Source organism: Chiloscyllium plagiosum, chromosome 9 (genome assembly GCF_004010195.1).
Source record: "Chiloscyllium plagiosum isolate BGI_BamShark_2017 chromosome 9, ASM401019v2, whole genome shotgun sequence".
Classification (NCBI taxonomy): Eukaryota; Metazoa; Chordata; class Chondrichthyes; order Orectolobiformes; family Hemiscylliidae; genus Chiloscyllium; species Chiloscyllium plagiosum.
Window position 1 is genome coordinate 87098507 of NC_057718.1, and position 13023 is coordinate 87111529.

At 40.9% G+C, this 13023-nt stretch overlaps 1 protein-coding gene across 1 annotated transcript in view; it reads left to right on the forward strand.

The window, feature by feature from the left end:
• Positions 1–13023, forward strand: part of adgb (androglobin) — a 261632-nt gene that overhangs the window by 129595 nt on the left and 119014 nt on the right. The window contains exon 19 of the mRNA XM_043696854.1: positions 7315–7468. Coding sequence (XP_043552789.1) covers positions 7315–7468 — 154 coding nt within the window. The remainder of the gene's footprint in view (positions 1–7314; positions 7469–13023) is intronic.

Genomic DNA, 13023 nt, shown 5'->3' on the forward strand with positions numbered 1-13023 from the left:
ACCCTACTCCGACCTATCACCTTCACCTTTACCTCTTTCCACCTATCACATTTCCAACTCCCCTCCTCCAAGTCCCTCCTCCCTACCTTTTATCTTCTCCTGCTGAACACTCTCTGCTCATTCCTGAAGAAGGGCCTGTGCCCGAAACGTCGAATCTCCTGTTCCCTGGATGCTGCCTGACCTGCTGTGCTGTTCCAGCAATAAAGTTTCAACAATAACTGTTTCTTTACTTCCCTGTAGGTTGGGTTTGTCTGTGCAACCATTTCTAAGGCTGACCCTTTTTTTAAAGAGTTGATGTAAAAGTGCCAGGATGGATGTCACGTTATGTATGAACGTTCTGTAATACTTTGCCAGCCCAAGAAATTACCTAAGCTCCTGCATACCTGAGAGCCAGGGCACCTTTTATCACCCTCACTTTATTTTCCAACAGGTGTAACCCAGTCTTGTCAACTCTGTAGCCCATTTGGGGCGCCTGGAACACACATTTTCCCCTTCTAAGGCAAGTATCTGCCTTGGAAAAATACCTTAGTACTATGTCCAAGTTTTCTAAAGTGGACCTGAGGTAGACTTTGCAAAATATTCCCCCTGGTCCATTGAAATATTGAACAGGCTGATGATACTCCAAATGGCAGTTTTGCATATTGGTACAAGCCCTTAGTATTAATTGTAGCATACTTCTGGGAATCCTTGTCCAAACATAATTGCAAATGTGGCTTATGTCCAGCTTTGTGAAGGACAGCATCCCCTGCCAGCTTTGCATGCAAACCCTCTATCTGAGGGACTTGGTATCTATCCAGCTGTGAAAAGTGGTTTAATGTTTATTTAAAATCTCCACAAAGGCAAACGACCTGTCAGGCTTCAAAATTGGTACGATTGGTGCTGCCCATTCTGCAAACCAGAGTGGTTTGATGATTCCTTCACTTTCCAGCCTTCTGATTTCTACCTCTACTTTTGCCCATATGGCAAATGGCACTGGGCAGATCTTGCAGCATTGTGGAATTACTTCCTCTCAACTAGCAAGATGGTCTTCATCCTCTGATAATCCCTGGACCTTCCTGGAAGATGTCCGGGTATTTAATTAGGACTTCACTTGGATAGTCATTTTCTAATTGAAAAATGTTGAGCGAATCTAAGTGAGTCTCTTGCAACCAATTTTATTCCATTATTTATGGGCCCAAGCTTTTTACTACAATCAGTGGTAACTGAACCACTTATTTTTCGTAAGGGACTGGAACTGAAGTTGTACTCTTAAATCTGCAAACATTCCCCAGTATAGGATCTCAGCCTAACCGAGATCTTGTACAAACTTAAGGGCTGGAGCCCAGAGGAAAGTGTGTTAAAGACTGTTTCTGCAATCACTGATATGGGTGCACCGGTATCAACCTCCATGAGAAGCAGATGACCATTTAACCAAGTGTTTATTTTGAATGGTCTGATTTGCATGTTGCTAAGCAATTTAACTCGTCCAAACCAGGTGCTGGTGGACTTTCCAGAGTATGATACACTCCTGGATACCAGTCTATAAGTTTTCTTTCTCAATTTAAGTCTAACAGAACTCTTTAGGATTACAAGAATGGCTTGCTGGCCTGGATCCTGAAGAAAATTTTAACCATTTAACAGAGGATTGGCTTTGTTTCAGGATTTTGTTATGCTGACCTAGAGACCCTCTGTTCAGGATATGTCCAGAATGAGGCAATGCAATTGCCTTCACTCATGTGGTGTTCCCTAAGTTCTGTTGGATTGGTGAGGATGTCCACTTCTATTATATGCTCCACGTGTCGCATTTTCCAATGATGAAGCCAGTAGTACCTCCTGTTTGAAGAAGTTCAGTAGGGCTTCAGTTAGTGGGCATTTTTGCACAGTTAGTCATTAATCCCACATGCCAAACGGTCTCTCAGGTCTCATTAAAAGGTTAAACCAAAGTCACATGCATCTGCCAGTCTTCTTAACCTCATAAAACTTCTGATACAGATCCCCCTGGCTCTCGAATTGCTGAGTAAAAACAAAAGCATCTTAGAATTAGAGGAGGCTTGGGATCATAAGAAAGTTGGTCTCCAATTGACAGAAAATGCATTCTTTCCACATACTGGGCCCAGTCCCCGACATAAGGGTTGAACGTGTCAAGCTTCCCAAACAAAGGCATGATATAAGAAATGCTCATCCCGACTCAAAGACAACTGTTGCGAGCGTGTTTCTTCAGGATCAAGTTTTACTCCGGTCACCACCGAAATAACTCCACAGAGGCTGGTATCCTGTTACCAAGTCACCCCTTATTTACACATGAAAAGTCCTTGATCCTGTTACTGCCTTTTCCAAGGCAGCTGTCAGAGTGTTAGAAGCTCTGACATTCCTCTTTTCATCTGCCTGCTAGGACTGCTTGATTGGACCAGATTTAAAGCCCCAATCAGGGAACTCATATTCTATGAGGTCCACCTAGCTGACCTCATTACAACCACTATAGTAGTTGCCCAGAAAGTTTCAACTTTTGATGGGCAGTTAACTGACATTGTAACCCTCTGAAAAGCCTCTTACACTGAGTTAGAGATTTTGGAGAGATACAGTTACCTGAACAATTAGCGTGGAAATGTTAGAGGGACTGAAACCTGCTCTCGCTCCTGGATAACTACCCTGCTCTCCAACCTCTCCCTCAACCCAGAACAACTTAATGTTGGTTTCCTAATGCATACTGAGACCCACCTACCCCCAATACCACCCCCCCACATCCAGGCAACTAATCCTTGCACCCAACACACCACTACACACCCCCTCACTCCACGTCACCCTACCTCGTGATCCACTTGTCACCTAAAAAAGACCCAATCCTCCTGCCTCTCAAACTCATCACTCACTCAACTGCCATCACACTCACTCACTCACACCCATCTCAACCACTTTCCTTCTCCACTTGCCTTCTTTCAGTAGCTTGTCAAAGAGCTTTGAGACTCTTTACCTTTATTTACTTACTGGATTACAGCAATTAATACTGTAAAAATGGAATTACCTTCTACAAAAATTCCTTATGTTGCTCTTTGCAAGGTTTGCTGCACTGCCTGAGTTACAGTGGATTCTCCATTGGAAGTTGGGCCTGAAAGATTATGGGAAGCTAAATTGCAAATTTTATATGTGATCTGGAATTAAAGATCTTGGAACACAACCACCAATGCAACCACTATTTCTAGGGCCACTTCCTTAAGTATTGTGTGATGTAGAATATCAGGCCCTAGGATTTAACAGCCTTAATCCCATCAATTTCTCCAACACCATTTCTCTAATAATACAGATTTACTTCCATTCCTCCCGCTCACTAAACCCTGTTTGCCCCATCATTTCTGGTATGTTATTCATACTACTCCTTTCTGAAGACAGAAGCTAAGTGTGAATTTAGATCGTCAGCTATTTCTTTGGTTCCCATTATAAATTATCCTACTTTTGACTGTAGGGGACCTATATTAGTTTTCCTCGATCTTTTTCTCTTTACTTATCTGTAGAAAATTTTCAAGTAGTTCTTATGTCCCCCTCAATATTACTCTCACACTCTATTTTCCCCTTCTAAATCAATCCTTCATCATCCTTTGCTGACTTCTAAACTGTTTGCAAACCTGTTGATTTTACTTTCCAATTTTTATGCATCTCTTTTGCATCTTGTTATGGACCAGGTCAGACCCTCTCAAAACATTTCAAGAAAGTAGCCCAGACCCTAACTTTGCTTGTTGTTTTAGGCAGGTGTTAAGTGGATATTCCAGGAGAGATGCAGCTGGTAAAACCACTTAGCTTAAAACAAAACAGAATTTATTTATGAGATTTACCGAATGAAACACAAACAAAAGAGAACAGAATACCAAATAACTTAATCTTTCTGAAAACCCGACAAATTATCCCAAATGCTTAGAACAATCCCCATAAGCACCCTTGGCACAAAAGGAAAAATCAAACACAGGGTCTTACGAGAGAGAGAAATGGCAGAGGGACTCAGCATGGAACACTTTCTTCCATGTAGCTGTTTCTTGGACCAGCAGCCTCAAAACTGACTGCTGCTTTCTGTGAACAGCCAGACTGCTAAAACCAAACCAGAGAAAAGCTGAGCTGGGCGAACTGGCCATTCACCTTTCATTGTACAAGTGCTTTTCTAAAAAAAAAACTTGATAGCATTTTTAAATGGATCAACCCCAGACATTTCGGAGTCTGTGTCTTTACGACCCCTGAAAGAAAAAAAACAAGGACAACCTAACCTTGTTAAAGGAGCATCATCACCACATTCTAACACTACCTCTAATGTTCCTCATAATGCTTCGTCTGGTCACTGTTCTCTTTTTACATTTGCGCCAAACAGGAATAAAAAAATTTTTCTAGTTCACGCATTTGCTCTTTCAATGTTTGCCATTGCCAATTCACTGTAATTCCTTTCAGTGAAACTTCTCAATCTATTATAGCCAATACCATCGTAGATTCCCTTATTAAGATTCAGGAACCTAGTCTTAGAATCAGCTACTTCATTCTCCATCTTGATGATAACTCCATCATATTCTGGCCACTGATCTCCAAGGGGTTCTTCACAACTACATTTCCAATTATTCCTCTCATTGCATAATACCTAATCAAAGATGGCCCATTCTCTCGTTGGTTCCTCAATGTATTAGTCCAGAAAACCATCCTATATCTACTCTACGAGTTCCTCCTCTACTGTATTTTGACTGAGTTGATTCACCCAAAAATATGCAGATTAAAGTCACATATAATTACAGATGTTCCTTTGTCGCACATATCTCTGATTTCCTGTTTAAAGCCTTTCCCAACATCACCACTACATGTTGGTGGTCTGTATGCCACCCTCATTAATGGTTTTGCCCCTTGATAATTCTCAAATCTATACACACAGATTCTAAATTATCTGAACTAATATCGTCCCTCAATATTGTGTTTGTATCTTCTATAACCAGTAATGCAAACTTCACCACTTTTCCTTTTTGACTCCTTCCAAAATACTGAATACACTTGGTTATTCAGCTTACACCCCTGGATACCCTGCAGCCACATCTTTGTAATCCTAACTACATCTATTTGTGCAATTAATTCATCCACTTTATTTCAAATGCTCCATGCATTCAGACACAAAGCTTCAGGCTTGTCTTTTTAACATTCTTTGTCCCATTCCCACTTTTTCTAGCCATGGCATTGTTTGATTCTAACCTTTGATTCCTCTGTCTATCATTTCTCTTATTCCCCCCTTTCTGTCTTTTGTTCTTGTTTTTGTTTCTCGTTCCCTTGACTTCTTGCATAGGTTCTCATTCCCCTGTCAGAGAATCATACAGCATGTCAAACAGACCCGTCAGAATAATTGTCCATTCCAACAAGGTTTCCCATTTGCCTGCATTTGGCCAATAACCCTCTAAATCTTTCTGATTCATATTTCTGTATTCATATGTCTTTTAAATGTTGTAACTGTGCCTGCATCTACCACTTCCTCTGGCAGTTCATTCTACATTGGAGCGACCCTCTGTGTGGAAAAAGTTGCCCATCATGTCCCTTTTAAAACTTTCTCCTCTCACCTTAAAAATATGCCCTCTAGTTTTAAACTCCTCTATCAAGGGTCCAGAAATATGGCAAAGTGAGTACCAAAATGCAGACCCATTACCTGCCAATTGTCACAAAAGGTGATGTTGGGCGCTAAATCTACTACTTCATTGTAGCAATTGGTCCATGATGTTACTTAACATCAGCTCTTCTTGCTTAAATGCTACAATTTCAGCTTGTCTCAATTCATAGCCCTCTATCTAACACAGAAGGCTGGGGATTCAAATTCATCACACAATTTAGGCTGATGTACCAGCTCATTATCATAAGTTCATAAGATATAGGAGCAGAATTAGACCATTCTGCCCATTGAGTTCGCTCCACCATTCCATCATGGCTGATATGCTCCTAATTCCCATTTTCCTGCCTTCTCTCCAGATCCTTTCAACCCATTACCAATTAAAAATCTGTCTAACTCCTCCTTAAATTTACTCAGTGCCCCAGCATCCACTGCAACATCCACAAAAGAGGAAGCATCCACTGTGCAGAATATTTCAGTTGTGGTCTCACCAATGCCTTATATAGTTATAACAATACTTCTTTACCTCTATATTCTATTCCTTTAGCGAGAAAAACCAATTCACTTTTTTTATTATCTGCTGTACATGCATGCTAGTTTTCTATGACTCATGAACAAGGACACCCAGATCCCTCTGTACCATAGCATCCTGAAGTCTCTTCCATTTAGAGAAGTCATCTTCCCATTTTTCTGACCAAAATGCATGACCTCACACTAACCCACATTAAACTCAATCTGTCACATTTTGGCCCACTCTCCTAACCTATCTGTCCATTTATAAGGTTTTTTTTTCCTCATTGCAATTTACCATCCCACCTATTTTTGTTATCTGCAAATTTGGCTAAAGAGCCTTCTATCTCTGTATCCAAGTCATTAATGTAGATTGTAAATAGCAGGGGCCCAAGGACCAAACCCTGTAGCACCCCACTAGTTACATCTTGCCATTCAGAAAAAAAACTCATTTATCCTGGCTCTCTGTGTTCTGTCCATCAGCCAGTCACCCATCCAAGCGATTAAAATACCCTTAATCCCATATGATCCAACCTTGTGAATTAACCTTTGTGTGCGGCACCTTATCAAACACCTTCTGAAACTCCAGTTATATTGCATCTACAGGATCCTCATTATCCACTTTGCTTGTTACATCTTTGACAAACTCTCTCAAATTAGTCAAGCATGATCTGTCCTTCAAACAACCTGTTGGATAGCGTTTTGACTTTCCAAATGTCCTGATTTTGCTTCCTTGTTAATTGATTCTAATACTTTCCCAACAACGGATGTTAAACTAACTGGTCTATAATTTCCCACATATTGTCTCCCTCCCTTTTTGAATAAGGGTGTTACAGTAGCGTTTTTCCAATCCGCCGCAACTTTTCCCATGTCCAGGGAATTTTGGAATATTGTAACCAATGGATCTACTATCTCCATTACCAAAGTTTGTCTTTCATTGAGAAATAATAGCTTTGGGATGAAATATTAAACTTGCCTATCATTTCAGCTAGGTATGAAACCTCCCGGGTGGTATTTTGAAAGAATTTTCTCAGCGTCACATCCAAAGTTCCTTAACGTGATTCCACTTCTTGTCATTTCAGTGATGTTACTGCATGCAAATTGACTGCAGTTCAAAATAAATTAATCAGTTACAAAGTACTTTGAGAAATTATAACAATGCATAATCTTCCAAGTTCTTTTATTTACTTAACGATTAAACTGATATGTTTCAGATAGCACATCCACCTATCCCATTGGAAGCAACCAGTTATCGCAGAGTTTCGGCTTAATGATAAACGCAGATCATGATTTTAATGAACCATTAGAGTACAGAGTCAGCTGCACGGAAAATTGGATTGATTATGAAGACTTTTTCAACTGTTTCCAGTAAGTCCATATTCCTGCAATTATTATTCATTTGAGCAGTTTCAAATTTAAGTTTTTCTAATTCTAGTTTTCAACTAATCCTTCCTGTCTCAAAGTCAGATTTGAACAAATCAGGAATCAAAAATGATTGGGCTTCAATCCCTGGGTCTACAATAGGGTTCCACCTACTGGACACCTTCAGCTTGGACCCTGCTGGCGTTCCTGTCGTCAATGGAAGGGCAGGCCCTTTTGCATGGGGCCGATAATGATTAGATTAGATTAGATTCCCTACAGTGTGGAAACAGGCCCTTCGGCCCAACAAGTCCACATCGACCCTCTGAAGAGCAACCCACCCAGACCCATTCCCCTACATTCACCCCTGACTAATGCACCTAACACTACGGGCAATTTAACATGGCCAGTTCACTTGACCTGCACATCTTTGTACTGTGGGAGGAAACCGGAGCACTCGGAGGAAACCCACACAGACACAGGGAGAATGTGCAAACTCCACACAGGCAGTTGCCCAAGGCGGGAATTGAACCCGGGTCCCTGGCGCTGTAATGTTTTAGTATGGAATAACAGCCTGTCGTCAAACAACACATGGAGTGCATCAACAGGAAGGAGACTAGAATGGAGATATAATTTTCATTACCTGAGTTTTTTGAACAAGTTGCAGACTCACATCAGGCTGAACTAGCAATGCAGATTTACAAGATATCACACCACATTGGAGCTAACTACAACGCCCAGAAAGAAGCAGGTCATAACTTTGTTGCACACAATTAGAGGTTTTACACATCATATCCTGCTCAGACAAGTGATTTATGAGGAAATTGCACATGAGCAAGTAATTAACATATTTAATGTCTCCTTCAATCAACACTACTATTGAGTAGGCAAAATTAAATAAGCTCACCCAGTGTTTTGGAGAAAGTGGTGATTAATTGATTAATGATTTATATCAGCTGATAGGAAATTGTGAACGTATTAATTTAAAGGAAGAATTCAGCTGGGACCAAATCATTGTATGGGCTTAGAAGAAATGTTATTAGATTTTTTTTGCATTAAAGAAGTGTTGTTAAAGGCATTTCATTTGACCAGACAAGCAGAAGTTAGAAAATAGAATTATACAGAAATTCAAGGTGACATGGAGACATATTGCTAATTGTTAAGTTCTGGAGTGAAAATGTGGTTACAGTGGTCGTACAAACTGGTAGCACAGTAGCCACCAGTGTATCAATGTTATAACTACAGTGTTACCCAGAGTTAATAGTGAGACAGACAAAGGCAGCATTGGGATAAATACTGTCCCACTAATACCACAGACTTTTTTTTAAAAGACGTATCATTTTAAAGTAATATGTTGCAGCAAGAAGCTTACATTTCAGAAGCAAACAGAAATGCACAATGATTAACAAAATTCAATGAACTGAACTTGTTAAAGAGTTAAAGATGATCTACCTGGGTGAGTTTAATGGCTGAACTCTAAGTTGCTAGAGTGCATAAATTTTGGCAACAGACTTAGATTGTGTTCTGGAAGCTGGATTCAACCAAACATTCAACCAACATGTGTAAAATTCATTGGATAAGGAATTTTAAATCATGGAACAAGTGACTGCTACACTTCAATATAAAAAGAGAAAAATCAGAAAAACCATACGTGTAACCCAGAATCAGGATTGTCCATTTTTAAACAGAACAACATGGACAGATTTACTGCTAATTTACAAGGTTTGGCACCTTGTAAATTTTAGAGCTGAACTTCCTCAATTATTCAATGTGCTTGGAAAGCCAAAAACAACTTATCGCATCACCTTACATCCTGAATAAAAGCTTGTGTGTTTGTTTGCACTGGAGAGGTTCCTCACCCACTTTTGCAAAAGGTAAAGCAAGAAGTTGACTCAATGGATGAAATCTTCCCAATCTCTGAATAACATGAACAATGGTGAGTCAGTTGGAACGTATAGCGAGATAAGGAGAAATTAAATCTTCTACTGTAGGCTTGAGCAACAGATGTGTGAATGAGGGTAACAATGTGCAACCAACATGTAAAAGCATTCTACTAACTATGTCATTGCTTGTCCCAACATTTGAATTTTATCTATGTGCCACACTGCTGAATGATCACATTACTGAGGAACTGTTTTGTTTCTAATATTGCATGTAAAACTTCATTAAACCTGTCCCTAGTGGTGTCAGGCATAGAAGCTGTGATCATCCCAGTGGACTGCGTATGCTGTACTGTGTCTGCAAGCCCAGAACTAGTACTAACCTCCAACTGACATGGAACCTACCCCTACTATAGAGCTGGCAGCCATAGGCACCCTTATGATGTGGCAAAGATGTAGAGAACCACAATCAATTATCTTCCATGGAATACTGTGCAGATAGGGGTAGTGGCACTATATTCTGCCCAGATGTGGAGGTTAGAATGCCCTTCAGTACTATACAGTATATCTGCAATGTTAAACTTCTTCACACTGGAACCAACAGGGACTTAGCACGCCCCTTCAACATCAGATTTTCATGCAAGTCGTGTCTGGACTTCATAATGGTACTGTCCAGACAAATCCTCAGAATCTCTTTTTCAAATAACTGGAGGATACATTGACACATTGCAATGGATGATGGAATTTTATGAGATCTGCAGCATTGCAAAGACGGGACCTATGTTGTGGAAAGTAAGGGAGGAAATTGCAAGATTCTGTGCAGAAATATTTGCATCAACTATAACCACAGGTGAGGTGCCTGATGACTGGAAGGTGGCTAATGTTGTACCTTTGTTTAAGAAAGGCTGTGAGGAGAAACCAGAGACTTACAGACCTGTGAGTCTTACATCGGTTGTGAGTAAATTATTGGAGGTGATTATATAAGGTACGACTTATGGATATTTGGAGAGGCAAACACTGATTAGGGATAGTCAACATGGTTTTGTGTGAGGAAAATCATATCTCACAATCTTAATTGAGTTTTTTGATGAAGTTACTGAAAAGATTGATGAGGACAGAGCAGTAGACGTCGTTTACTAGGACTTTAATAAAGCCTTCGACAAGGTTCCTCATGGTAGACTAATTAGTAAAGTTAGGTCACATGGGATTCAGGATGAGCTTGCCAATTGGATACGTAATTGGCTTAATGGCAGGAGGCAGAGATTGGTGGTGGAGGGTTGTTTTTCGGACTGGAAGCCTGTCACCAACAGTGTTCTCCAGGGATCGGTTCTGGGACCTCTTTTGTTTGTCATTGATATAATTGGTTTGGATGAGAATATAGCAGGCTTGGTTAGTAAATTTGCAGACAACACCAAATTTGGTGGCATAGTAGGCAGTGAAGAAGGTTTTCTAAGGGATTTTGATCAAATGGATAAATGGGCTAAAAGATGGCAGATAGAGTTCAGTCTGGATAAATGCATTTTGGTACAACAAACTAGGGTAGGGCTTATTCAGTTAATGATGGGGCCTTGCGTAGTGTTGTAGAACAGAGGCACCTCGGGATGCAGGTACATAATTCTTGCATCACAAAGAGACAGGGTGTTTAAAAAGGCATTCAGCACGCTTGTCTTGATTTTTTAGTCCTTTGAGTACAGGAGTTAGGAAGTCATGTTAAGGTTGTAAAGGACATTGGTGAGGCCTCTGCTGGAATACAGTGGCCAGTTCTGATCACAGTTATAGGAAGGATATTATTAAGCCAAAGACGTTCAGAAGAGATTTACCAGGATGCTGCCGGGTTTGGAACGTTTGGGTTATAAAGAAAGGCTGGATAGGCTAGGACTTTATCACTGGAGTGTAGAAGGTTGAGAAGTGACCTTATAGAAGTTTATAAAATAATGAGGGATATAGATAGAGTTAGTAGTAGTTGTCTTTTCCATAGAACGGGGATTTCGAGACGAAGGGGAATATTTTTAAGGTGAGAGGAGAAAGATTTTAAAAAGACATGAGGGGCAAGTTATTTACACAGAGAGTGGTTTGTGTGTGGAATGACCTTCCTGAAGAATTGGTGGATGTGGGTACAATTACAACATTTAAAATACATTTGGATAGATACATGAATAGGAAAGGTTTGGAGGCTATGATCCAGGAGCCAGCAGGTGGAACTAGTTTAGTTTGGGATTATGTTCGGCATCGACTGGTTGGACTGAAAGATCTGTTTCCATGCAGTATGACTGTATGACTCTATGCGGATGTTCTTTGGACACAGCAGTAAATTCAGCATCTGACAGCTAAGCAGCATCAGTCAGAGCAGCGCAGGAAATGCTTTCATGTGAACATTGTTTAATAGAACTGAGTTATGTCAAGTCATCTTTCACTGAATGTACATCTTCAAACTGCTGAGTCCAGCATCAACTATATAATCCCAACTGCAAGTGTACCTTAAGAATTTTATACGTGGTTCACAATGTTTCATAAAGGTTCAGATTACTAATGGTTGACAGCCTTCACAACATCTGATGTTCCCCCATGCAATACTGATAGGCTTTCATGCTAGCTTGGAAGCTATGGAAAGGAAAGCAATCTTTTAGACAGGATTAAAGTGTTGTGTAATGATTGGGATCATTAACTTCAATACCTTCATTCTTGTAGTTGTGGCTCAAATGACATTTGAGCATGCAGCTGATGATGAAAAGTGCACATTTATTGACAAATATAATGATGTATTTCCAATAATGTGTTAGCTGTGCCGCATATGTGCCCTCAGAAGGTTGTTTTCTTCTTTCTCTTCCTCGATATCTGGGTGCAATCCCAGGGTGCATAGGTGGGATGGTGAGAGTTTGTTGGTTTTAGAGTTTTGGGCATATGTCCCTGAGTCATTGGTGCTGAGAGGGCCTAGGCATTGAGTGTGTCCTGCCTAGATGCAGTTTCACCTCATTGGGTTGAAATCACAAGGTTGAGGGTAGCAGAAAGGAATAAATGAAAGGCCTAACCACCTCTGGATTGTCCTGAGAGGAAACATCTGGAGCCTCTATATGGTTCCTACTCTAGCTGAGTGCCTCCTGGCACCACCCTATCTTCTTTTGAGCACCATTAGCTAGATGATAGAGTGTAGGTGGGGCAGCACGGTGGTGCAGTGATGAACACTGCTGCCTCACAGCGCCAAGGAACCAGGTTCAATTTCAGCCTCAGGCAACTCTCTGTGTGGAGTTTGCACATTCTCCCTGTGTCTGCATGGGTTTCCTCTGGGTGCTCCGGTTTCCTCCCATAAGCCAAAGATGTGCAGGTTAGGCGAATTGGCCATGCTAAATTCCCCATAGTGTTCAGGGTTGTGCAGGTTGGGCGCATTAGTCAGAGATAAATATAGAGTAATGGGTTCTGGGTGGGAGATTCTTTGGAGGGTTGGTGTGGATTTGTTGGGCCGAAGGACCTGTTTCCACACTATAGGGAATCTAAGATTCTAAGGTGTGTGACCTTATTCAGCAGACATTGAGTGTGCTTGGACCTGGGTCCAAAGCAGCTGCCAACATGTCCATTCAAGCAGCCAGACTATTATATGCCCAAGCAGTAGAAACAGCCTGAGTCCAGTCCTCGTTGGGCCAGTTTATCCAACGCCTCCAACAAACCCTGCCTGCTGCTTTAGTATCT